We start from the raw sequence: 27,188 nt of genomic DNA on the forward strand, positions 1-27,188 counted from the left end.
GCTAAGGCATGTTTGGGTGGAGTAGTGGGAGCATTGCTCTGCATGTTTCTGACCTGGAAAAACATTCAAAGTATTTCTCCTGTACTTCCATCCCTTGACTCAAGCACTACGTTAAAATATGAATTATTCAGATATGTGAGGTTTGGCATAGTTCGCCAGTTACAAAAGTCCCTGTGATAATAAGCACAATTCCCCATTGCCTGTCATATGTGATGGCAGTGATGTACCACTAGAAAGCTGGTCATCTTTTTTTTAATTATTTATTAATTCATGGGATGTGGGCGTCGCTGTCAAGGCCAGCATTTATTGTCCATCGCTAGTTGTCCTTGAGAAGATGGTGGTGAGCCCCCTTCTTGAACCGCTGCAGTCCATGTGGTGAAGGTGCTCCCACAATGTTGTTAAGTGGGCGTTCCAGGGTTCTGGCCCAGCGTCAATGAAGGAACGGCCGATATATTTCCAAGTCAGGATGGTGAGAGACTTGGATGGGAACTTGGAGTTGGTGGTGTTCCCATGCGTCTGCTGCCCTTGTCCTTCTAGGTGGTAGAGGTCGCAGGTTTGTCAAAGAAGCCTTGGCGAGTTGCTACAGTGCATCTTGTAGATGGTACACACTGCAGCCACGGTGCGCTGGTGGTGGAGGGAGTGAATGGTTAAGGTGGTATATGGGGTGCCAATCAAGCGGGCTGCTTTGTCCTGGATGGTGTCGTTGTTGTTTGAGATGGACTCATCCAAGCAAGTGTCTACAGGATATTCGCAGTTTTTAATATTTTTATTGCCTGTGTTTATTGAGCACCCGGCATCAGTGAAGTCACGGGGAAGCAGAATTATTTGTCCATTATGTTTCTGAAGGTTATGCTAGTTATTTGTCTCTGGCATATGTTTCAGTGGTTGTCTTAAGAGGTCAGAGCAGAGTCATCTGTTTGTGACTGCTGTCCTACAATAGGCGTCCGATACCTATACCAGCACCAACATTAATGTGCATTTATTGTAGTTTATTCCTTTATTTTAAATTCTAAACCCACGCACACACAATCGGTTCAAAGCAACTTGGTGTACCTACCATCCTGCTAGAGCTGGCATTTTCAGTGGGGTGGATTTCAACACCGTCTCCGTGGGGAGCTTGGGACGATTTTAATGGCCGGGCCTCATTTTGCATCGCACTGGCTGGCCGGCTGACTGCCCGAAAGGGACAGAAAGAGACAGCTGGCCCACTTCGGGTAGGTCAAAAGTAAGGCTGCCCGCTGGCACCAAGGTAAATCATTGGGGGCGGGGGTCAGATTTAGGGCCGTTTCGCGGGCAGGAAGGACAAGGGAGAACCTGGGGTAGCAGTGACCCAGACTTCCCCGTGTGGGGCCCCGCTAAGTTTTTTTTTTTGACTTGCCTTACAGAGCCCCCTTTTTCTTTTCTCCTGACTGGATTTACTGAGGGAGGCGCAGCTGGCAGCGGCCTAAAAGAAGGCTGAAGACAGGAAGACTTTGCGCAGCAATGGGTTGAAATTCCCGCCTAACTTACTTGCGCTGGCGTCCTAGTCCTAACTCCCAGCCAGCACCTGCCATTCCTCTGGCACTGGGTTGCTGCTTGCTCCCCACAGGCTCAGTCTCCCTGTTCCACCATCGGAAGAGGGCTGATCCTTCAGTCATTACACCTCCGCTCTATTGGGCCGTTGCCTAAACCTCTTTACCTTTGTATCCTCGCGTCTCTCCATCCAAAAAAAGTACGTTCAGTCGTTCCCTGTCCAGCACCAGCAGCTCATCCGAATTATTACAAGAAGACCCAAGTCCCAATTCATGCATTAAATTTAACTGTCATAACAAACTAAAAGCCAGCTTCTCAGCTCAACGCAGTGACGCGGTCTTTTAGTTTGTTTTAATTCCACTGTCACCGGTAGCATAACAGACTCCGCTATCTCGAGCTATGAGGGGGCCAGTGGAAGGCGAGAGGCTGGAAGAGTCTGGAGTTCAGCCTTGAGGTTGTTGGTCAGGAATAGATTTTTTTCTAAAGCGAATACTTGCGTGAAAGTGAGCAAGAGGAGCCTGGTTCCTGCGAGAGTTTGGTGCCAGCGGGACTTCAGAACAAACACAATCTACGTTGTTTAAGTTGGGCACAGTGTCGGGGAGCCGTTGCGATGGGTGTGGAGTGCGATATGTGGACCACCTTGGATCCTCAGTGTAACGTGTTTGCGTTAAGCGTCGCAACATTGTGACTCTGGAGCAGAAGATGTGTGTGCCCTGCAGCGGTCTTCTTCCACATTCTTCCACAAAGAATTGTCTTTGCTGGAAAGAGGGCTAAGTTTTGAGCGCTTGCCTCTTCAAACTGAGCAGACCTTCTAGCCCTGCAGACTAGAGGGCTAGGATATAAAGGGAGGAGGTTTTGCTACAGCTATACAAAGATGTGGTTAAACCACATCTGGAGGACTGTGCACAGTTCTGGGCCCCGCACCTTAGAAAGGATACATTGGCCTTGGAATTAGTGCAGCAGAAGTTCACCAGAATATTGCCAGAACTCCAAGGGTTAGATTATGAGGAGAGTGTGGCAGAACCACTGAATGACTCTGGCTAACTGTATATAATTCTCTTTAACGATGTTCTAACACCAGCCTAAACCTGTACCATTGTGTTAGGCATTACTGTGTTTTGTATATAGAGTTTGCATGTACGGGGCGTGGCCCCTTTAAGAGCACAGGAAAACGCGGGCAAACGCGATGATGTCACATCGCAAACCACTGGGTTGCCCAGGCAGTCCTCGTGGTGTCTCCGTTGAGTAAAGACCTGTTTAATTGTTCTCTTGTGTCGATCTCCGTTATTCGTTGGAATTCGTTAATTCCTACAAGAGATTACATAAACTAGGCTTGTATTCCCAGTTAAGGGGTGATTTGATTGAGGCTTTTAGGATTTTGAAAAGAACTGATAGGGTGGAGAGAGATAAACCTTTTCCGCTGGGGTGGGGTAAGTCTAGGACAAGGGGACATCACCTTAAAATCAGAGCCAGGCCATTGAAGAGAGAAGTTAGGAAACACTTCTTCACACAAAGGCTGGTAGAAGTGTGGAATTCTCTCTCTCAAAAAGCAGTAGATGCGAGCTCAATTAATTATAAATCTGAGATCAATAGATTTTTGCTAGCCAAGGGTATATAAGAATATGGAGCCAAGGCAGGTAGATGTAGTTAAATTACAGATCAGCCATGATCTCATTGCATGGTGGAACAGGCTCGAGGGGCTGAATGGCCTCCCCCTGTTCCTGTGTACCAGACACACACTTTTTTTTTCTTTTCCCCACCTCAGCAAGGGCAAGCTCCCAATCGGAGGCTCTTGTGATGCCTGGAGTTTGCCCACAATATTCCAATGAATCCGGCAGCATCAGCATTGGCGCCGGCGGATTACATAGAATTTTACAGCACAGAAACAGGGCATTCGGCCCAACTGGCCCATGCCGCTGTTTATGCTCCACACGAGCCTCATCCCACCCCTCTGTTCATCTCACCCTATCCGCATGTCCTTCTATTCTTTTCTCCCTCATGTACCACCCTGTCCCGCCACACTAACGGCAGTGATTGCGCTACAGGGGGAAATTCAGGCTGCGTAGTTTTGTAGCATCAAAGGTGATATTTTGCATGTATACAGACATGACCAGGCTCTCTGAGATCGCATGACACACTGGTGATGGTAACCTAATACCCCCCCCCCCCCCCAACCCCCCAAGTTTAGTTCCTGCTCTAAATACTTTGGTCGGGTTTTGTGTACAAAACAAACATTCTACTGACGCGAGCCAAGAAATTTCAGTCGTTGCTGTGCCCATATTGGGCATTTTGGTCTCCTAATTCTGTCGAATCGGGAGCTGCGCCTCAACAGGTCAATCTGTTGTAAAAGGTTGGAGATTTAACTCCCTGTCATTGTAAACTGCGCAGCCCATCACCCATTGCAACACAATGGAACAACTGTGTTAACAGAACTGCGGGCAGCTCATCCCTTCCGATCCTGGCCGATGCACATTGTATGTTTGAAATAAATAAAATGCTTCCCCACAGGCACTGGCCCCACAGCCTGAGAAAATCTTCGGTTTGATCCCCAGTCTGTGCTCCAGTTAGCTGATTCCCAAGTCAAGGCTACTATCAGAGTCGAAAGCGAAATACTGCGGATGCTGGAAATCTGATATAAAAACACAAAAATGCTGGAAATACTCAGCAGGTCAGGCAGCATCTGTGGAGAGAGAAACAGAGTTAACGTTTCAGGTCGTTTGACCTTTCATTAGAACTGGGTTTGTTAGAGATTTAACAGTTTATAAGTAAGTATGGGGGGGCAAGGGGGAGAGGAGGGGAAGAAAGAACAAAAAAGAGAGGTCTGTGAGAGGGTGAAAGGCATGAGAGATTAAATGACAAAAGGGATGATGGTGCAAGGCAAAAGGGGGTGGTAATGGGACAAGTAAAGAAACGAAAGCTGGGTCTAGAGGAGGTGTAAATGGCTACAGCAGAACCATCACCAGCACCTGCTATCTGGAAAAAAATGGGAGCAGTGGTTATGATCTAAAGTTGTTGAACTTACTGTTGAGGTCGGAAGGCTGTGAAGTGCCTAGTCGAAAGATGAGGTGCCGTTCCTCGAGGTTGAGTTGAGCTTCATTGGAACAGTGTAAGAGGCCGAGGACAGAGAGGCCAGAGTGGGAGTGGAGCGGAGAATTAAAGTGACAGGCGACCCGAAGATCAGGGTCACGCTTGCGGACTGAACGGAGGTGTTCCGCAAAGGGGCTTTTGGCTACGGAGCTCCTGTGCGCGGGACAGTTCCTGCTCCTGATTGTTACTTCCTGACTTACTGGGCATCACCCCTGAACGGCCCCTCCTTGAAGAGCTGACTCTCGCTGTCTAGGAATAAATGGAGCCTTACCAGTGTCGCCCGCGTCCCGAGAGCAAATTAAAAAATGAAGAGCAGCCACTCTGGAGTTTGCCCAGTGCCCTTGAAACCGTGCCCCAAATCTGAGTGAGTGCCTTAGGGGGAGGAAAATAAAATAAATGTGAAAACCAGGGACAGATATGAAGCAAGGCAATTAAAAAAACAAAGGATTAAATTAAAAGCCAGTTTCTAGAAAGTTTGCCAAATAAGTCGTCAAGAATAGGACAGCTGCAGTGCCCCTGCAGGGATGTATAGTAACCAAGTTTAACAGCACCACAGGAGATTATTCAGCCCATTACTCCTGTGCTGGCTCTCTGGAAAAGCTATCCCATTCCCCTGCCCTTTCCCCATACCTTCTTAAATTTTTATTTTTCCAATATTTATTCACTTCTCTCTTAAAACTTATAAATGGATTCTGCTTCTGCTGCTGTTTATAGTCGGGCATTCCACATCTTAACAACCTCTGTGTAAAAAGCAATTTCTCTTGAAGGTTACTTGTTGGTTAATGAAAAATAATTGAGTGGGCACATAATGCGGAATCTTGAATGGCTCAGGACTGTGTCCCCAATGCCACTCGTGGCTTACCCTTCCAGTAAACCACTGGATCTTACTCCTCCATTTTGTTCATAATGCATGTCTTAAGTTAGCGCAAAATAAGTTTTAAAAAATGAAAGAAAGAAAGACTTGCATTTATATAGCGCCTTTCTCGACCACCGGACGTCCCAAAGCACTTTACAGCCAATAAAGTACTTTTGAAGTGTACTCACTGTTGTAATGTAGGAAACGCGGCAGCCAATTTGTGCACAGCAAGCTCCCACAAACAGCAATGCGAAAATGACCAGATCATTTTTTTTTGTTATGTTGGTTGGCGACGAGACCAAGAAAATATTGCTGTTTCTGAACAGTTGCTAAAGCCTTGTGCACGCATTGCATTGCATTGCATTCAGTCGCAGCTCGTGTTTATTGCTGAAATGACAAGGGACAGGAGCGTTAGTCCAACTACACTGGTCGTTTACATTGAACGGACGAGGCATTGACAGGTTGTTGTATGTTCGCATGCATGTGTTGAGTCTGGTGTCTGTTTGAGTGTATGTGTCTGTCAGTGTATGTGTCTGTGTTACGATACGATGAAAGGTTGTGTTGACTTTTTTTAAAGGATGTATAAAGTGTGACATCGAATAGTTTGCTCTGCTATGTAGCTCTCTGTCATGTTAGGTGCTGTAACAGTGGAATGTGTCTGGTATTTGGCTTTTACAGTGCCACCACATGAGGGTTGCCTGAGAAACATGGGCCTTGAAATGACACTGACTGTTATTAATGTGTGAGCACAATGAGCTGGTATGAAGTCCTTTGTCTTGCTATTATAATGATTGGTGTTGCCATGTTTCATTTCACTGGATTGAAAGTCGTAGTTGTCTAAGAACTTCATACAAACAGCGGCGGCAGGTAGCGGGAGCAGCGGACCTGCGGGAGACTCGGCGGCGGCGGCGAGCTACAAAAGGCGGCAGCGGGGCCAGGAGAGGCCTCAGAGCAGCGGACCTGCAGGAGACTCGGTGGCGGCGGCGAGCTACAAAAGGCGGCAGCGGGGCCAGGAGAGGCCTCAGAGCAGCGGCGGCAGGTAGCGGGAGCAGCGGACCTGCGGGAGACTCGGCGGCAGGTAGCGGGAGCAGCGGACCTGCGGGAGACTCGGCGGCAAGCTACAAAAGGCGGCAGCGGGGCCAGGAGAGGCATACCAAACTCCAGTCTGCGAGCTCAGAAGTTGCAGAGAGGTAAAAAGTAATCGGGGTGTGACGTCACCAGGGAGCAGGTAAGTGATTGGTTGGTGAGTATTTGTCTCTTTTCATTACAAGCTTGAAGTCTGTGGTGTTAAATTTCTAGGGGCTCTGTGTTGTAGTGAGGACAGTTGGTAAATAAAGCGCCCTAGAGTATACCTGTAACTGGGGTATTGAATAAATTTTTAGATTAATTAAAGGAGTAAGTCATGGCAGGAGAGCTCAGACCCGTGTTCTGCTCCTCTTGCTCTATGTGGGAAGTCAGGGATGCCGCCAGTGTCCCTGGCGACCATGTGTGCGGGAAATGCATCCAGCTGCAGCTACTTGTAGACCGCATTGTGGCGCTCGAGCTGCGGGTGGATGAGTTTTGGAGCATGCGCGATGCTGAGAGGGTCGTGGATAGCAGGTTTAGCGAGTTGTTCACGCCTCAGGGTAGGGCTGCACAGGGGGTGACCATCAGGCGGAGCAACAGAGGCAGGCAGGAAGTGCAGGGGCCCCCTGCGGACATCCCCCTTTCAAACAGGTATACCAAGTTGGATACTGTTGAGGGGGATGACTCACCAGGGGAAGGCAGCAGCAGCCAGCTTCCTGGCACCAGGGACGCTTCTGCTGCTCAGAAAGGGAGGAAAAAGAGTGGGAGAGCAATAGTGGTAGGGGATTCTATCGTAAGGGGGACAGATAGGCGTTTCTGTGGCCACAAACGTGACTCCAGGATGGTTTGTTGCCTCCCTGGGGCCAGGGTCATGGATGTCACTGTGCGGCTACAGGGCATTCTTAAGGGGGAGGGTGAGCAGGCAGAGGTCGTGGTCCACATTGGGACCAACGACATAGGTAGGAAGGGGGATGAGGTCCTGCATCAAGAATTTAGGGAGCTAGGTAACAGATTAAAGAGCAGGACCTCAAAGGTTGTAATCTCTGGATTACTCCCAGTGCCACGTGCTAGTGAGTATAGGAATAGGAGGATAGAGCAGATGAATGCGTGGCTAAAGAGTTGGTGTAGGGGGGGGAGGGTTTTACTTTCCTGGATCACTGGGCCTGCTTCTGGGGAAGGTGGGACTTGTACAAGTCGGACGGGTTGCACCTGAACCAGAGCAGGACAAATATCCTTGCGGGGAGGTTTGCTAGCACTGTTGGGAGGGGTTTAAACTAACTTGGCAGGGGGATGGGATACAGAGGGGAGCTGAAATAGGGGGTGATGTGCTGCCAATTATAGAGAAAAAAACAAGTCAGATTGGTAGACAGGGCAAATATACAAGGGCAAGGCTGGATGGCATCTATTTTAATGCAAGGAGTCTTGCAAATAAGGTGGATGAACTGAAGGTTTTGATAAACACATGGGAGTATGATATGGTTGCTATCACGGAGACATGGTTGAGGGAGGGGCAAGACTGGCAGCTCAATATTCCGGGGTACAGAATCTTCAGGCGAGACAGAGGGGGGGGTATAAGAGGAGGGGGTGTAGCAATATTAATTAAGGAGTCAATTACTGCAGTAAGGAGGGATGACATATTAGCAGGTTCCTCTAATGAGGCCATATGGGTGGAGCTTAAAAACAAGAAGGGAGCAAGCACTTTGCTGGGAGTGTACTATAGGCCTCCAAACAGTCAGGGGGAGATAGAGGAACAGATATGTAGGCAAATCTCAGAGAAATGTGCAAATAATAGGGTAATAATAATGGGGGATTTCAACTTCCCCAATATTAACTGGGATAGTCAGAGTGTGAAAGGCACAGAGGGTGTAGAATTCTTAAAGTGCATCCAGGAGAGCTTTTTGAGCCAGCATGCAGAAGGTCCTACAAGAGAGGGGGCGGTACTGGATCTAATTCTAGGGAATGTGGCCGGCCAAGTGGAAGAAGTGCTAGTAGGTGAGCACTTTGGTGACAGTGACCATAATATGGTGAGATTTAAGGTGGTCATGGAAAAGGACAGGGATGGGCCGGAAATAAATGTTCTAAATTGGGGGAAGGCCGATTTTAATAGGATAAGGCAGGATCTGGCCAAAATGGACTGGGATCAGCTACTTGTAGGAAAATCCGCATCGGAGCAATGGGAGGCTTTCAGAAGGGAGATTGAGATCATACAATGGCAACATGTTCCCGTAAAGGTCAAGGGTGGTTCCAAAAACTACAGGGAACCTTGGATATCAGGGGATATACGAGAATGGATTAGAAAAAAAAGGAGGGCTTTTGGCAGATACAAAAGGCTAAAGACGGAGGAAGCCCTAGAGGAGTACAAAAAGTGCAGGGGGATACTTAAAAAAGAAATTAGGAGATCAAGGAGGGGCCATGAAATAACACTGGCGAGCAAAATAAAGGAAAATCCTAAGATGTTTTATAAGTATATTAAGGGTAAGAGGATAACTAGGGAAAAAATAGGGCCCATTAGGGACATAAGTGGCAATCTGTGTGTGGAGCCGGAAGATGTAGGAGGGGTTCTAAATGAATTTTTTGCATCTGTTTTCACTATGGAGAGGGACGATGTAGACATAGAAATAGGGCGGGGGGACTGTGATATGCTCGAACACATTAACATCGAGAGGGAGGAGGTATTGGCGGTTTTAGCAGGCCTAAAAATGGATAAATCCCCAGGCCCGGACGAAATGTATCCCAGGCTGCTGTGTGAGGCAAAGGAAGAGATTGCGGGGGCTCTAACACACATATTCAGAACCTCTCTGGCCACAGGGGATGTGCCAGAGGACTGGAGAACCACTAATGTAGTTCCATTATTCAAAAAGGGGAGTAGGGAAAAACCGGGGAACTACAGGCCAGTGAGCCTAACATCAGTGGTGGGAAAATTATTGGAAAAAATTCTGAGGGACAAAATCAGTCTCCACTTGGAGAGGCAAGGATTAATCAGAGATAGTCAACATGGCTTTGTCAAGGGAAGATCATGTCTGACTAATTTGATTGAATTTTTTGAGGGGGTGACGAGGTGTGTGGATGAGGGCAACGCAGTGGATGTGGTATACATGGATTTCAGTAAGGCCTTCGATAAAGTCCCGCACAGGAGACTGGTCAAGAAGGTAAGAGCCCATGGAATCCAGGGTGCCTTGGCACGTTGGATAAAAAACTGGCTTAGTGGCAGAAGGCAGAGGGTGATGGTCGAAGGTTGTTTTTGTGACTGGAAGCCTGTGGCCAGTGGGGTACCACAGGGATCGGTGCTGGGTCCCTTGCTGTTTGTGGTCTATATTAATGACTTGGATATGAATGTAAAAGGTATGATCAGTAAGTTCGCGGATGATACAAAAATTGGTAGGGTGGTAAATAGCGAGGAGGGTAGTCTCAGTCTGCAGGATGATATCGATGGGTTGGTCAGATGGGCGGAACAGTGGCAAATGGAATTTAACCCGGAAAAGTGCGAGGTGATGCACTTTGGGGGGACTAACAAGGCAAGGGAATACACAATGAATGGTAAGACCCTAGGCAAGACGGAGGGTCAGAGGGATCTGGGTGTGCAAGTACACAGATCCCTGAAGGCGGCGGAACAGGTGGATAAGGTGGTAAAAAAGGCATATGGGATACTTGCCTTCATTAGCCGAGGCATAGAATATAAGAGCAAGGAGGTTATGATGGAGCTGTATAAAACGCTGGTTAGGCCACAGCTGGAATACTGTGTGCAGTTCTGGTCGCCACACTATAGGAAGGATGTGATTGCTTTGGAGAGGGTGCAGAGGAGATTCACCAGGATGCTACCAGGGCTGGAACGCTTCAGCTATGAAGAGAGACTGGGCAGATTGGGTTTGTTTTCCTTGGAGCAGAGGAGGCTGAGGGGGGACATGATTGAGGTGTACAAAATTATGAGGGGCATAGATAGGATTGATACTAAGGAGCTTTTTCCCTTAGTAGAGGGGTCAATAACTAGGGGGCATAGATTCAAGGTAAAGGGCGGGAGGTTTAGAGGGGATTTGAGAAAGAACTTTTTCACCCAGAGGGTGGTTGGAATCTGGAACTCACTGCCTGAAAGGGTTGTGGAGGCAGAAACCCTCAACATTTAAGAAGCATTTGGATGAGCACTTGAAATGCCATAGCATACAAGGCTACGGACCAAGTGCTGGAATATGGGATTAGATTAGACAGGGCGGGATGGCCGGCGCGGACACGATGGGCCGAAGGGCCTCTATCCGTGCTGTATAACTCTATGACTCTATGACATATTAAGCTTTCGTAATATTGCAAAGTAATTACAAGGCCATTGTATTGACATGGTCTGGAAGGGAAATGCCAAAACAAACTACAGTATTTAGAATCATAGAAACTTACAGCGCAGAAGGCGGCCATTCGGCCCGTCGTGCCTGTGCCGGCTCTTTGAAGGAGCCGTCGTGCTCAGTCCCCCATCCCCCGCTTTGTGTCCGGAACCCTGAGAGTTCCTCATCCTGCAGAACCCGTCCAACTCCCTTTTAAAATTATTCATGGAATCAGCTTCCACCACCTTTTCAGGCAGAGCGTTCCAGATCCCGACAACTCGCTGAGAGAAAAAAATTCTCCTCATCTCCCCTCTCGATCTTTCGCCAATGATTTTAAATCTGTGACCCCCTGGTTATTGGCCCACTCGCCAGAGGGAGTAGTTTTTCTCCCTCGATTCTATCAAAACCTCTCATCATCTTGTAAACCTCTGTTAGGTCATCTCTTAACCTCTCATTCCAATGAGAAAGGCCTTGTATTGCATTGCATTCAGTCACAACTTGTGTTTACTGCTAAAGTCACGAGGGACAGCAGGGCCGTTGTCCAACTGCACTGGTCGTTTACATTGAACGCAATGATCAGAGGCTGCCGGCAGGCAAAGATTGGGTGGCCATTGGCTGCCTGTTGGCTTCCAGGTAAGTGATGGGGAGGGGGTCTCGAGGGGTGGTGGAAGTGTGTGTGGGGTGGGGGTAGCTGCTGCTGATCTGCTTCCCCGCGCAGGCCCTGATTACAATTATATCCGGATCCTCTTCATGTAATAGAACCCCGATTTCAATAAAACGTCATGAACCGTCCGGCAACACCTCGATTTTTAAAATTCTCATCCTTGTTTTCAAATCCATCCATGGCCTCACCTCGCCCTATCTCTGTAACCTCCTCCAGCTTTACAACGAGCGCTCTGCACTCCTCTAATTCTGGCCTCTTGCACATCCCCAAATCTAATTGCTCCGCCATTGGCAGCCATGCCATTAGCTGTCTAGACCCTAAGCTCTGAAATTCCCTCCCTAAACCCCTCCGCCTCTCTACCTGTCTCTCTCCTCCTTTACAGACGCTCCTTAAAACCTACCTCTTTGACCAAGCTTTTGGCCACCTGCCCTAATATCTCCTTATGTGGCTCGGTGTCAAATTTTGTTTTTGATAACGCTCCTGTGAAGCGCCTTGGAACGTTTTACTACGTTAAAGGAGCTATATAAATGCAAGTTGTTGTTGTTGAAATGGTCTGTATCTGAGCAGGTAAATCACCTTGTTTTTAACTGCCCACCTGCCCATTTTCCACTGGGTTGAGTTAAATTAGACACGTTATTGCTGTTTGTGGGACGTTGCTGATGCACAATGACATTAGTTCAAATTTCCCAAGAATCAATCTTCTTTACTCTCGTTAATCTTCGTTACCGCACATTGTATAGAATATACAGTACAAGGTATGCTGAAGACACTGATATAAGAACATAAGAAATAGGAGCAGGAGTCGGCCATTCGGCCCCTCGAGCCTGCTCCGCCATTCAATTAGATCATGGCTGATCTTCAGCCTCAACTCCACTTTCCCGCCCGATCCCCATATCCCTCGATTCTCTTAGAGTCCAAAAATCTATCGAACTCGGTCTTGAATATACTCAACGACTGAGCATCCACCACCCTCTGGGGTAGAGAATTCCAAAGATTCACCACCCTCTGAGTGAAGAAACGTCTCCTATCTCAGTCCTAAATGGCCGACCCCTTATCCTGAGACTATGACCCCTAGTTCTAGACTCTCCAGCCAGGGGAAACAGCCTCTCAGCATCTATCCTGTCCAGCCCTCTAAGAATCTTGTATGTTTCAATGAGATCACCTCTCATTCTTCTAAACTCCAGAGAATATAGGCCTAGTCTACTCGATCTCTCCTCATAGGACAACCCTCTCATCCCAGGCATCAATCTGGTGAACCTTCGTAGCACCCCCTCTAAGGCAAGTACATCCTTCCTTGGGTAAGGAGATTACGGGTTTGTTGGCTAGCATTGTTCTTGGATCAGGCCCTTATCCCACTGTTCATTCAAAGTGTTTGGAACTGATCAGTGGGTTTCCACGGAGGGAGGTAAGCCGTTCTATTCAATTACAAGAATCCTCTGGGCAGGTGAAGACACACTGGTCTGAATATAGGAGTAGCCATTGGCACTGACCCAACCCACGGAGGGATGTGGCATAAAAAGCCAAAGCGTAACACTTAGCTTAAGCAATGCCACAAGCGGTCCACTCGTTTTAATTTTAGAATGCACACCAGTGAAAACGCTGGAAACACTCAGCAGGTCAGGCGGTATTTGTGGAGAGAGAAACCGAGTTAACGTTTCAGGATCATAACATTTCAGCAGAACAACACATGCCTGTAATGTTTGTTAGTGAGTCGCAGTCAATCAAATAAGGATGTACAGATGAAACAAGTGGAGGATTGTAACAAATTTATAAAATTATTCTTTATATCTTTGTTTTTCAATTTAAAAAGAAAACAAAATTTATACAGTGACATTGTCACATCACCAATCAGGTCTTGTGAAACCAATCCCCAAAAACCACTTTCGGAGAACGGTTACAGTGCAACAGTGAACGGGATCTCTCGTCCCTTGTCTCTTGTCCCTCAGCCTGCCAGTGGGTCAAGTATAGGAATACTGCTGCAGTGTTTCTCACCAGGAACTCCCTATTCCCTCGAGTATAGAGGATTAAGGGGTGACCTTATTGAGGTGTTTAAGATGATTAAAGGAGTTGATAGGGTAGAGAGAGAGAAACTATTTCCTCTGGTGGGGGGAGTCCAGAACAAGGGGGCAGAACCTTCAAATTAGAGCTGGGTCGTTCAGGGGTGGTGCCCGGAAGCACTTCTTCACACAAAGGGTACTGGTAATCTGGAACTCTCTCCCGCCCACCCCCCAAAAAACAGCTGTTGAGGCTGGGGGTTAATTGAACATTTCAAAACTGAGATTTTTGTTGGGCAAGTGTATTAAGGGTTACGGAACCAAGACGGGTAAGATACAGATCACCCATGATCTCATTGAATGGAGGAACAGGCTCGAGGGGCTGAATGGCCTCCTATGTTCCAGGCAGCATCACCTTTTGGAATTGAGTGGAATGGACACTCTGCTTTCCTGATGCACACGTAATAGTCGTTCTTCACCTCGCTCCGGGTTGACTAATAATCCGGACTCCGACCTTCTCCGATTGCACTGTGTAACACTATTGTAAATCCATTTCACAGAATCACAGAAACCCCACAGTGTAGATAGAGGCCATTTCGGCCCATCGAGCCTGCACCGACACATATCCCACCCGATCCCCGTAACCCCTACACCAACACATATCCCACCCTATCCCCGTAACCCCACGTATTTAATCCCCCTAACACTAAGGGTCAATTTATCATAGCCAATCAACCTAACCTGCACATCTTTGGACTGTGGGAGGAAACCGGAGCACCCGGAGAAAACCCACGCAAACACGGGGAGAATGTGCAAACTCCACACAGACAGTCGCCCGAGGCCGGATTCGAACCCGGGTCTCTGGCGCTGTGAGGCAAGGTTTGCTGTTTGTCCAAGGTTTGCATTGTTTGGTATCTCGAGCTAAATTGTAAGCACAGTGAAAACTTAACAGTACTGCTCTGTGTGTAGTGACTGAAGACTGCTGAACTCCTGGTGTGGGATCAGAGTTGGATATAACTTACAACTGGACTTTTGCTCTCGCTGCGCCTAGCGTTAACCTTGCAAGGCGAGGCTCCAACGTGTCCAATTCAGCACTAACGCCGTGTAATGAGACTAAATCCCTCTGCATTATTCATGTGTGCCTCCCTAATGAGAGGAAAGGAATAAAATACTCTCCACAGCATGTTGCTTGATGAAAGGACTATAACCGATAGAAGTGCACGTTCGTTATGGCTTCCTCATTGCCGGACAGACCTTATAAAGTAACCTCTCTTTTATTTAAAAAAAAAAAAAAAAAAAATTGTGTAGTACTTGCATTTTTCTGCTAAATTTAGTAGTTCTCCTAAATATAGCACGCAGATAGCAGCTGTCACCCAACACAGCTGTTTTCTGCTGCCTTCCCTTAGCTGTCAATCTCTCATAAGAATTATATGCATTAAAAAAAAAGAATGGGAGATGCATGTTATTTGAACAAGCTATATGATTTTATTTCATTCTTTGCTTTGTAACTAAAAGAAAAGACTTGCATTTATATAGCGCCTTTCCTGACCTCAGGACGTCCCAAAGTGCTTCACTATAAAGTTCATTTTGAAGTGTAGTTAATGCTGTAATGTAAGGAAGCGCGGCTGCCAATTTGTGCACAGCAAGCTCCCGCAAACAGCAATTAAATAAATGACACATCACCTGTTGTACGTGTCGGTTAAGGGATAGATGTTGGCCAGGACACTCAGGCGAACACCCCTGCTCTTCTTCGAAATAGGATCTTTAAGTGGTTTAACGTCTCATCCGAAAGACAGCCCCTCCGACAGTGCAGCACTCCCTCAGTACGGCACTAGAGTGTAAGCCTAGGCAATGTGGGTATTAAGGGTAATTATTAACCAAAATAAAATGCACTTCTGTTTTTTTTAATGTTTGTGTCTCTAGCACACTTCTAACCCAACCGACTCCACTCCCTCGGAGTGAATGTTATGGCCGGAATTTTCCTTACCTTGGCGGGTCCAGTGTGGCCGGTGTCCGTGGCGGGTCCTGACTCCGCTGCTGGCTCCATCCCGCTGTAGAAAATAAACTTACCTTAATGGGGCCTATTAAGCCCACCCAGCGTGTTACCCGGCCCAATTAGATGGAGCGGGTCTGGTGACAGCGTTTTCAGCCGAGATCCTTAAAGGGACCCTGGCCACATTAAATTTTTAATTTAATCTAACTACGTACCCCTAACAAAATATACTGAACTCGGAGAGGTTCAACAGAAAAGGTTTAATTGTTGAGACTACATGTTGAACACAAAAATGGCGTCAGAGACCACACCAAGTCCGACTGCCTTTCATCAGTCCACAGCTTCGACTGCTCCTCCCCTGCTCTGGGCTTAACTATGTTGCAGATCGAGTTTCTTAAAGGTGTGATCCTTCTTAAAGGCATGACGCCTGATTTATAGTCTACGGACCGAAAAGCGGATTGTGTCCTTTGTGATCGGTACACCACACAGCTCCCCCCAGAATCCGCTAGTAGGGAGTGTGCAAACCGGCGTGGCGGCTTGATGGCACGGCCGGAACGGCTCTTGGCGGTTGGTGTCAGGAGCGGGGCGGTCAGACGCGTCGGGCTCTTAGGCGGTCTGCCCCGCGGTGGGGGTTGGCTCACTTGAACGGGTTCGTCGGGCTCTAGGTGCGCCAGCTTGAGCCGGTCGACCGACACCTTGTCAGTTCTGCCGCCCACTTGGAGGAGGAAGAACTTGTTCCCCATCTGGAGTACCTTGTAGGGTCCATCGTATGGGGGCCGTAGAGGTCCTCGGTGGGCGTCATGGCGCACGAAAACAAATTTGGCCATGTGCAGGCTAGGTGGTACGCGGGTTGCTGGTTCACCATGCCGGCCGGTGGGTACCGGAGCGAACTGTTGTGCTCGGTTGGCGAAAGCGCGGCGTTGCTGGTCAGCCGACCAGGGGGTCGTGGCGGTGGGCAGGAACTCTCCGGGTACGCGCAGCAGCTGGCCGTACACGAGTTCCGCCGCCGAGGCTTGCAGGTCTTCCTTGACCGCGGAGCGTAGGCCAAGTAGCACCCATGGAAGGCGGTCGATCCAAGCCTCGTCCTCGAGGCTGGCGCGGAGGGACGCCTTCATGGACCTGTGGAATCGCTCGCACAGTCCGTTGGCTTGGGGGTGGTAAGTCGTGGTGCGATGAATGGCCACCCCGAGGTTTCGGGCGATGGCGGCCCACAGATCAGAGGTGAACTGCGGGCCTCTATCCGACGTCATGTCGGAGGGGACGCCGAACCGAGCAACCCAGGTCCCGATGAACGCCCTCGCGATGTCGGCGGTGGTGGTGGACGTCAGTGGAATGGCCTCGGGCCAGCGGGTGGTACGGTCCACGATTGTCAGCAGGTGCGTGTGACCTTGTGATGGCGGCAGGGGGCTGACGAGATCGATGTGGACGTGGTCAAACCTTCTTTCTGGCATGGTGAACTCCTCGGGTGGGGCTTTGACGTGCTGGTGGATTTTGGCACGCTGGCAAGCTATGCAGGATCTGGACCAGACGCGCACATCTTTGCGCAGGCCGCGCCAGACAAATCGGTTGGCCACCGGTCTAATGGACGCGCGGGTGCCGGGGTGTGAGAGGCCGTGGACGATGTCGAACACCCGTTTTCGCCAGGACGCCGGGACTACGGGGCGGGGTTGCGCCAAGGAGGTGTCGCATTTGACTGTGATGGCGGACGGGCCGCAGGCGACGTCGGTCAGTCGCAGCCCTGGGAGGGTTGTGGGCGCGGAGAGCAGATCGGGGTCGGTGCGTTGCTCCGCTGCCAGTTGAGCATAGTCCACTGCCAGGTGGACGGCGGGGCGGGATAGGCAGTCGGCCACCACGTTGTCTCGACCGGAGACGTGCCGGATGTCCGTGGTGAATTCGGACACCGCGGCGAGCTGGCGTTGTTGCCTGGCTGACCACGGGTCCGCAGATTTTGCCATCGCGAATGTCAGGGGTTTGTGGTCGACAAACGCGGTGAAGGGGCGGCCCTCCAGAAGAAATCTAAAATGGCGGACTGCCAGGTACAGTGCGAGGAGCTCACGGTCAAAGGCGCTGTATTTGGCCTCCGGGGGGCGCAGTTGGCGGCTGAAAAAGGCCAGCGGTTGCCAGGCCCCGTCGACCCACTGTTCGTACACGGCACCGACCGCGTGGTCGGAGGCGTCCGTGGTGAGGGCCACCCTGGCGTTGGGCTGTGGGTGAGCGAGCATGGTGGCGTCGGCGAGCGCCTTTTTGGTCGAGTCGAAAGCGGTCAACATGTCCGCTGACCACTCGATCGCCATTCTGTCTTTCTTACCCCGGAGGGCTTCGTATAGGGGCCGCATGAGGGAGGCTGCTCCGGGAATGAAGCGGTTGTAAAAGTTGATCATCCCCAAAAACTCCTGGAGGCCTTTGATGGTGGTAGGCCGGGGGAACTGCTGGACGGCTTACACCTTGGCGGGCAGGGGAATGGCTCCGTCCTGCGTGATGTGGTGGCCGAGGAATTCGATCCTGCTGAGGCCGAATTGGCACTTGGCTGGGCTGATGATGAGCCCGTGCTCACTGAGCCGCTGGAACAGGGTGCGGAGGTGCTCGATGTGTTCCTGCTTGGAGGAACTAGCTACCAGGATGTCATCCAGGTAGACAAAGAGGAACTTCAGGTCCCGGAGGACCGAGTCCATGAGCCGCTGGAAGGCCTGGGCCGCGTTTTTGAGACCGAAGGGCATTCGGAGGAACTCGAATAGCCCAAAAGGGGTGATTATGGCCGTCTTGGGAACGTCCGTGGGGTAGACTGGCACCTGATGGTAACCGCGCACCAGGTCGACTTTGGAGAAGACTGAGCGGCCGGCCAGTCTAGCCGAGAAGTCTTGAATGTGCAGTATGGGGTACCGATCCGGCGTGGTGGCGTTGTTTAGGCGCCAGTAGTCCCCACAGGGGCGCCATCCCCCGTCGGGTTTGGTGACGATGTGGAGTGGGGAGGCCCAGGGGCTGTTGGAGCGGCGGATGATGCCGAGCTGTTCCATTGTGGCGAACTCGGCCCGCGCGATCTCCAGCTTGGCCGGGTCCAGCCTGCGGGCGTGGGCATACACCGGTGGGCCTGTGGTGGGGATGAAGTGTTCTACCCCGTGCTTAGCAACTTTCGCGGAGAAGGTCGGGTTGGTGAGGGCTGGGAACTCAGCCAGGAGTGCTGAGTAGTCGTCCGTTGAGCGGGCGCGGCACTGCCACGCCATTTCGGCGGGTTGGGGGGGGGCCATGGCGCCCGGGATAGGTGACATGGTGTTCATGACCACGAGGCGGCGCCAAGGCATGTCGACCAACAGGCCGTGGGCGCACAGGAAATCCGCACCGAGGAGCGGGGAGAGCACCTTGGCGGTGATAAACTCCCAGTGGTAGCGGCGGCCTGCGAGGTCGATGGTGACGGTGCGGATGCCGTACGTCCGGATGTCGGTGCCATTGGCGGCAGCCAGTGCAGGGCCGCGGCTGCCTCGCTGGATCTCGAGGGCGGACGCGGGGATGATGCTGCACTGCGCGCCCGTGTCGCATAGGAAACGGCGTCCGGAGGCGCTGTCCGTAACGTACAGCAGCGCGCCTGCTTGCTCCACGGCCATCGTGTAGGCCGGTGTGGGGGCGGTTGGAAACGTGCAGGGATGGCTGCAGCGGCGTGCCCGTGCGCTGAACTGGGTATGGAAGTAGCAGTAGCCCTGGGTCGGAGGGCTTGGGGGACGTGGGGGCCTCGTGGCCGAGCTGTGTGGCCGCGCGATAGAGGGTGGAGCGCGCGCCGACGCTGCGGAGGCCAGGTCGGGGGTGACCGTGGTTGGAGCCGGCGGACAGGAGCTTATCAGCTTCGTCGGCCAGGTCCGTGAGGCTGGACGCCACGATCGCCGGGCGGATGCTGGGGGGTAGTTGGCGGATAAAGAGCGTGCGGAAGAGGGAGCCAGGCGGTTTCTCGTCGGTCAGAGCAAGCATGTGTGAGAGCAAGTCTGACGGCGTGGAGTCACCGAGGCCCGGGAGGTCGAGGAGGTGGCAGTTGCGCATGAATTGGGAGGCTGTGAATTTTTTAAGGAGCGCAGCCTTGAGATGTGCGTACTTGCCTTCCTCCGAAGGGTTTTGTAGTGTTGTCCAGACTTTCGTGATTGTGGAGCTGCCCAGGGAGGCGAGGAGGTAGTCGTACATCGTTGCGTCGGCGGTGATGCCGCGGACCCGGAATTGCGATTCGGCTTGAAGGAACCAGGCGGTGGCTAGGTTCTCCCAGAACTCCGGCAGCTTCACAGAAACTGCGTTTGTGTCAGCCATGGTTACGCTTAGGAGTCATCCTGAGCGTCGGGGTCACCAGTGTAGGAGTCTACGTACCCCTAACAAAATATACTGAACTCGGAGAGGTTCAACAGAAAAGGTTTAATTGTTGAGACTACATGTTGAACACAAAAATGGCGTCAGAGACTACACCAAGTCCGACTGCCTTTCATCAGTCCACAGCTTCGACTGCTCCTCCCCCGCTCTGGGCTTAACTATGTTGCAGATCAAGTTTCTTAAAGGTGTGATCCTTCTTAAAGGCATGACGCCTGATTTATAGTCTGCGGACCGAAAAGTGGATTGTGTCCTTTCTGTGATCGGTACGCCACAGGGTGTTGAATCTCTACTGTACAATCATATAATAAAAGTTATATATGACTGGCAAATAAATATTTAAATAAGTAATATGACTCCATCTACAAATACGATCAAGAACATAATTTTAAAAAGTACATTAATTGGGACGTTGTTGGTGCTTTAGTCACAAATCTATAGGTCTAGAAATTCAGTTGTTAGCGCCAGCCGCTAGCGCCTTAGGAGGAGGAGAAGTGGGGCACTAAGCGGCTAGCGCCCGGGCACGGCGCGATCTGCGCCTCTCGCGAACTTCACTCAAGATTTAGCGGCGGTGCTAAACCGCAGTGCCCGCTCAGCGCGTGCAGATCGTGATGTCATTTCATGGTGCAACGCCCTTGGTGCGCCCCGGACTGGAACTTCAGTGGCGCCGCCCTTCTTTGCGCCTGGCGCCCCCAGCGACTGGTAGAGGGGAACGGTTCTGGGGCGCGGGGGGCGCTATTTAAAGGGGACTCCTCCTGCATTATAAGTGGCAGCCATTTTGTGCCAATCCTTCTGTGTGACAGACGGATATTTGGAGAGAGACAAAGGCAGAGAGCTTTCTGCTTTGACTCAGTGCTCGCACAGTTACTTCTGGCTTCAGGCCAGAGCTTTGCACTTGGATTTCACTTTCAGTGCCATAGCCTTGAGTCGCCACATATAATGGGAGCTGCAATGGGTGGAAACGTTGGCTTTCTGCATTGCATTCAAAGGGATCAGAGACGCCGTGAGAGAGTGCCAGTCATGGCCAGACGGAGAAGGGCCAACAGGCGTCGGCACAGGAGGCCTTACCCACCCAGGGTATACCGCCAGCAGTTCTCATATCTGAACATGTCCGAGGAGCAGTGTGTTCGGAGGCTGCGATTCAGAAGGCAGGTGGTCACTGAGATCTGCCACCTGCTTCGCAGAGATCTGCAGCCACAGCTCAGGAGCAGGACGTCTCTGTCGGTGGCAGTGAAGGTGATGGTGGCTCTGAACTTCTATGCCACCGGCTCCTTCCAATCCGCTACTGGGGACATTGCCAACATCCCCCAGTTCGCGGTACATTGCTGCATCCGCCAGGTGAACAATGCCCTTTTCAGAAGGAGACGTCAGTACATCTCCTTCCCCATGACCCTGGACAAGCAGCAAGAGCGTGCAATGGGATTTGGAAGAATAGCGGGCTTCCCCATGGTCCAGGGCGTAGAACTGATGAACCAGCAATGGTCAGGCCTTGCTTCAAGGCTGCAGTGTACAGGGCATGGCAGCCAAACAAGTCGACCCTCCCCCTTTAACAGCTGACCGGCGCCAGCATGTCTGCCTTCATTCAGAAACTCGCCGCACCTGCGCTGCGCCCACCCTCGGTGTTAGCGCCTCGGCACGCCGGCTTAGTGCCTTATGATAGTCGTGCATCGCCTGCTTTAGCGCAGCAGCAACCTCTTGTGGCAATGCAACTGAATATCGGCGAAGGTGGCGCTAAGTTGCACCGGGCGCTAAATTTAGCGAACGCCTGGCTGTAGCGCCCCAAACGTGGCTATACTGAATTTCTAGGCCATAGACTTTTGTATCAGTAACTGGTACAAATAAAAGATGTGTGTGTATAGGTAATACATAAAATTAAGCAGATTTTTAATGTAATTGTAAAGGGGTGGATTTACAATCTCATGCAAGTTCAGCAGAAGAGCTGCGGAATCCCTGACAAACAGTATAAGTGGTGCTTACAATGTGTTTCTGAGATTTCTGCAGCTCTTCCGTTGAAATTAGCAATGGACAAGTGAGAGAACCTCCGCAGAAATTCACCCTAAAGTCCCAGACTGAAAAATTAAATTAGTCATATTTCGGGACTGAGAACAAATTGAGCCAGTGGGATGAGTGATGGGAATTAAATTGTTACGGTTGATGACTTGATTGAATGTGTAACTGGACAATCACAGTATACTGAGAGAAAAATCTGACCAGCAACAACAGAAAAATTTATTTAAATTGTAGATGTCATTTTTTATAGTGCAGATCAATTCACTGTGATTACTGTTCAGTTGGAAGGCAACAGTCGAGTGAAAAATTATCAAGTAGAACAGAAACTCATCAATCTGTCAGCTGATATAATCAACATGTTTTTATTTTGGTTTGGTTTTCCACGCTGTCGAGTAATCAGCTGGAACGATGGCCACGGAACTCACGCCTCAGGTTGACAGATGTGGTTCCCGAGCTATGTGTATCCCGTGGCCATGTAGGGAAATTTAAAAAGTAGGGGGGAAAAGGCTCTTGAGTGCCTGTGATGTACCTCATAATGATTTCAATTGGGCCCCCCTCCGCTGCAGGTCGGGTCCACGATGACAGACACGCCTGTGGGAAAGACGCGTGGGAACGGGATGACAGCAGGTTCCCGACCCCACTGTCAAAAAAAACCAACTTTCCCACCCGACCTGCCACCAATCGCGCCCATTACCACCACGGAAGATTCAGCCCTATGAGTGTGATCCGTATCCTATCTCGCACCAAGTCCTGTTCACTCATCACGCCTGTGCTCGCTTACCTACATTGGCTCCCGGTCTGCCAGCGTCTCAATTTCAAAATTCAAATCCTTGTTTTCAAATCCCTCCATGGCCTCGCCTACTCCCTATCTCTGTAACCTCCTCAAGCCCTACAAAACTCTGAGATCTCTGTTCTCGTCCAATTCTGGCCTCATGCGCAACCCCAATTTTCATCGCCTAGGCCTTAAGCTCTGGAATTCCCTTCCTAAACCACGCCACCTTTCTCATCTCCTTTAAGTCGCTTCTTAAAACCTACTTCTTTGACCAAGCTATTGTATGAGTGAGTAATTTTCCCGTGGGAAAGTTGCACCTGCCCTAATGTCTCCTTATGTGGCTCGCTGTCAAATTATGTTTGATAATTGCTCCTGTGAAACGCCTTGGGACGTTTTACTACGTTAAAGGTGCTATATCAATGCAAGTTGTTGTTGTACCCAATCCCCCCCGGGAAAGCACATAGTCTGTGTTTGAAGCCTGAGGGAGGGGGTGGGTTACACAACACACATCCCAATATTCTGCGGAGCACCAAAGTTGGGGAATCAATGGACTGCACTACCTCTCAGTAACTTCCCTAACAAAGGTGATTGCTAACCTCCTAAACCTCTCTGCCTCGCTACCTCCCTTTCCTCTTTGACCATGTCTGCCCTAATATCTCCTTGTGCGGCCCAGGGTCAAATTTTGTTTAACGCTCCTGTGACATACATAAATACACGTTGTTGTTGTTCAGGCACGTTCTGATATTTGTGAAGAAATGGAGTGTTTTAGAGGGTCAGAGGAGGATAGTGATAGACTTCAGGATGACATAGACAGGCTGGTGAAATGGGCGGACAGGTGTCAGATGAAATTTAACGCAGAAAAGTGTGAAGTGATACGTGTTGGTAGAAAGAATGAGGAGAGGACATATAAACTAAATTGTACAATCCTGAAGGGGATGCACGAACACTGTTGAAGGTGGTAGGGCAGGTTGAGAAAGCAGTTGAAAAGGCTTATGGGATCCTGGGCTTCATAAATAGAGGTATAGAGTATGAAAGTGTGGAAATTATGATGAACCTTTATAAAACACTGGTTCGGCCCCAACTGGAGTACTGTGTCCAATTCTGAGCACCACACTTTAGGAAGGATGTGAAGACCTTAGAGAGGGTGCAGAAAGGATTTACGAGAATGATTCCAGGGATGAGGGACTTCAGTTACGTTGATAGACTGGAGAAGCTGGGGTTGTTCTCCTTCGAGCAGAGAAGATTGAGAGGAGATTTAATAGAGGTGTTCAAAATCTTGAGGGGTCTGGACAGTGTAGAAAGAAGGAAACTGTTCCCATTGGCAGAAGGGTCGAGAACCAGAGGGCACAGATTTAAGGTGATTGGCAAAAGAACCAAAGGCAACGAAAGAAAAAACTTTATTCTGCAGGGTGGTGGAGACAGATTCAATCACTGCTTTCAAAAGGGAATTAGATAAGCACCTGAAGGAAAGAAATTTGCAGGGCAACGGGGAAAGGGCAGGGGAGTGGGACTAGGTGAAGTGCTCTTGCAGAGAGATGGCACGGGCTCGACGGGCCGAAGGGCCGCCTTCCGTGCTGTAACCATTCTATGATTCTATGAAGCAGATCCGGTAATGCTGTACGTGTTTTTTGTCAAGCAGCAGGGCTGTTTCTAGTCGAACTTGGCCAGTATTCCTGGTGCGATCGTCTACACCTCTCCGCAGTGGAACTGCGTGGTATCAGTTGCACGTTGTACAACAGAGAGGAAAACACAAGCCAGATTCTCTGATATTTTTATACTTATTTTAACTTTTCAGTGCAACCTTCCCATGGGAAAATGACCTGCATGTACAAAGATTGCTAAGGACTGCCTTCAGGGGGGTAAAAAAGAGAAATGTAAAGCAGATCGCAGAACAGAAATGCGAATAGATTGTGAGGGTTTCCCCAACTCCAGCATCTATCAAGGTTTAACCCATTGATTGGCATAATGTGCCGGTGTTTCTGCTCCACACGAGCCTCCTCCCACTCCTCTTCATCTCACCCTATCAACATATCCTTTCTCCCTCATGTATTTATCTAGCTTCCCCTTAAATGAATTTATGCTATTTGCCTCAACTATTCCTTGTGGTAGCGAGTTCCACATTCTAGCCACTCTCTGGGTAAAGAAGTTTCTCCTGAATTCCCGATTGGATTTATTAGTGACTATCTTATATCGATGGCCCCTGGTTCTGGTCTCCCCCACAAGTGGAAACATCTTCTCTACGTCTACCCTTAGCAAACCCCTTCATAATTTGAAAGACCTCTATTAGGGTACTCCTCAGCCTTCTCTTTTCTAGAGTCTGTTCGGTCTTTCCTGAATTTTAATTTTAATTCACCCTGAAAGGCGATGAAGTATAAATAACCAGAAACTGTGACGTGAGGCATTGTCTCGTGCAGAGAACATTGTCCTGCGAAACCCCATTAGTGTAATTCGGACAGCAGCTAATAACATGCATAACAAAGGGTCCATTGTAAATGGGTTCGCGATCGAGGGGCCAATTTTAACCCTATCCCCACCACCCCCTACCGAACCGGGCAAGTGGGCCATTAAAGACGAGCAGGTTACTTACCCGCTCGGATCCCAACCCTTGCACACCACCCACACCCCCTTAAAATTTTCGATATTAACCTGCAGGCTGTTGAGGCGGCCGCTTAAAGCAGGCGGGAGGGCCTCGTGAATCAATGTCAACCAGGGTCCTATTGCGTCATCGAGTCCCTGACTCTATTTTAACCGGGGCCTGAGCCCCCTCCCCCACCTCTCGTCTAACCATCCCTTCTTCCCACAACTTGCCTTCTTGCCAGTGAGTCTTCCCACATAATCTAGGTTGATGCTCCAGTGCAGTACTGAGGGAGCGCTGCACTGTCGGAGGTGCCGTCTTTCGGATGAGACGTTAAACCGAGGCCCCGTCTGCTCTCTCAGGTGGACATAAAAGATCCCACGGCACTATTTCGAAAAAGTGCAGGGGAGTTCTCCCCGGTGTCCTGGCCAATATTTATCCTTCAATCAAAATCACTAAAACAGATTATCTGGTCGTTATCACATTATTGTGTGTAAATTGGCTGCCGCACTTCCTGCATTACAACAGTAACTGCACTTCAAAAAGTACTTCATTGGCTGTAAAGCGTTTTGGGACGTCCTGAAATCGTGAAAGGCGCTATAGAAATGCAAGTTCGTTTCTTACTGCTGGCCGCCCAAACCGCCTCTCCTCTCCCGCCCGCCTGCGGGCAGCTGACCAGCAGCATGAAGACAAGGCCCGGGAGATGAAATACTCCGGATGTAAAACCAAGGGGTTAAAATCAACCAGAATGTTTCAACCATGCTCAAACTGGAGCCAGTCAGTCGGGGTGTCGGTCGCATTGCTGCCAGCCCACTTGCTTAGTGACACATTCCAGCCAAATTTATGTAGCATCTTAGCATTTAATTCATCTTTTTTAAGGTTTTTACTTTTGTGCATTTGAAGGGCTGGTTGCAGCTTGGCTTGGGTTAAGCACACGGTCATCGAGAGTATTGATACAGATCCTCTGTTTCACTCACAGTAACAACTCCTCTTTCCTTGACCCCACAGGTGCACACCAGACATGGACGTTGTGTTGGACATCCCGAAAGAAGAGTGGCTTCCGATCTAACCCCAGACCCTCGTGCTGTTTCGAACACTGACCCAGGTGGGGGACGGCCTGTTCTGTTGTGTTCCGATCTCCGTGTCTCCGCTGAATGGCCTGAGCTGGATTTACTAAATGCACAGAGGTTGCAGAAAGAGGCTGGCTAACAATCGTGCAGGAATAAAACTTCTTCCAAAACGTAGCCTGCGTTGCAGAAGTTCTGTTGTTTTTAAGTTTGCCCACTCCATATATAATCTAATAAATCCCCTCATTACTTGGTTCCTTTCCTCTCTCGCTGTCCCCCCACGCCAACATTATTTTTTCCACCAAGAGGTCATATATTTCTGAAAACTCCCTAAATCTATTGAGGTGGAACAACTCTTCCAAAACTGAAATTTCGTATTCTAAAACGATAACAACTAATGATCAAGAAGGTCAGTGCCATTCAACATTTTGGATATATTCATCTCAAAAGGATTTTAACTCAAGGTAGGTTTGGATGATGGAACTCCTTTCCACCCCTTTGGTCTTGCTAGATGCCTGGAGATGCTGGGGTTGTTCTCCTTGGAGCAGAGAAGGCTAAGCTGAGATTTGATAGAGGCGTTTAAAGCCATGAAGGGTTTAGACAGAGTAAATAAAGAGAAACTGTTTCCAGTGGCTGAAGGGCCGATAACCAGAGGGCACAGACTGAAGGTAATTAGCAAAAGAACCAGAGGCGACATTAGGAAAAACTTTTTTTACACAACGAGTGGTTAATATTTGGAATGTACTGCCTGATGGGGCGGTGGATACAGATTTATTAGTAGCCTTCAAAAGGGAATTGAATAAATACTTGAAGGAGAAAAATTGCAAGGATATGGGGAAAGAGCCGGGGAGTGGGACTAACTGGATTGCTCTTCGAAAGAGCGGCACAGACTCGATGGGCCGAATGGCCTCCTTCTGTGCTGTACTATGATTCTATGCCAACTTT

The 27,188-nt window shown here is 49.7% G+C and overlaps 1 protein-coding gene across 3 annotated transcripts in view; it reads left to right on the forward strand.

Annotated features, from left to right (window-relative positions):
* LOC147108887 (uncharacterized protein C20orf96-like) overlaps nt 1-26,420 on the forward strand; it is a 63,603-nt gene extending 37,183 nt beyond the window's left edge. For 2 of the 3 annotated variants that reach the window (XM_086005816.1, XM_086005819.1), the window contains one exon: nt 26,185-26,420. In XM_086005816.1, the coding sequence (XP_085861942.1) occupies nt 26,185-26,245 (61 nt within the window). In that variant the 3' untranslated portion in view covers nt 26,246-26,420. Of the gene's footprint in view, nt 1-1,385; nt 2,779-26,184 lie in introns of those variants that run through there. The other variant, XM_086005817.1, reaches the window with a different exon arrangement.
* The last annotated feature ends 768 nt before the right edge of the window (nt 26,421-27,188 follow it).

This window comes from Somniosus microcephalus, chromosome 13 (genome assembly GCF_052327205.1).
Source record: "Somniosus microcephalus isolate GS21.2 chromosome 13, FLI_Smic_1.0, whole genome shotgun sequence".
NCBI classification, from domain to species: Eukaryota; Metazoa; Chordata; class Chondrichthyes; order Squaliformes; family Somniosidae; genus Somniosus; species Somniosus microcephalus.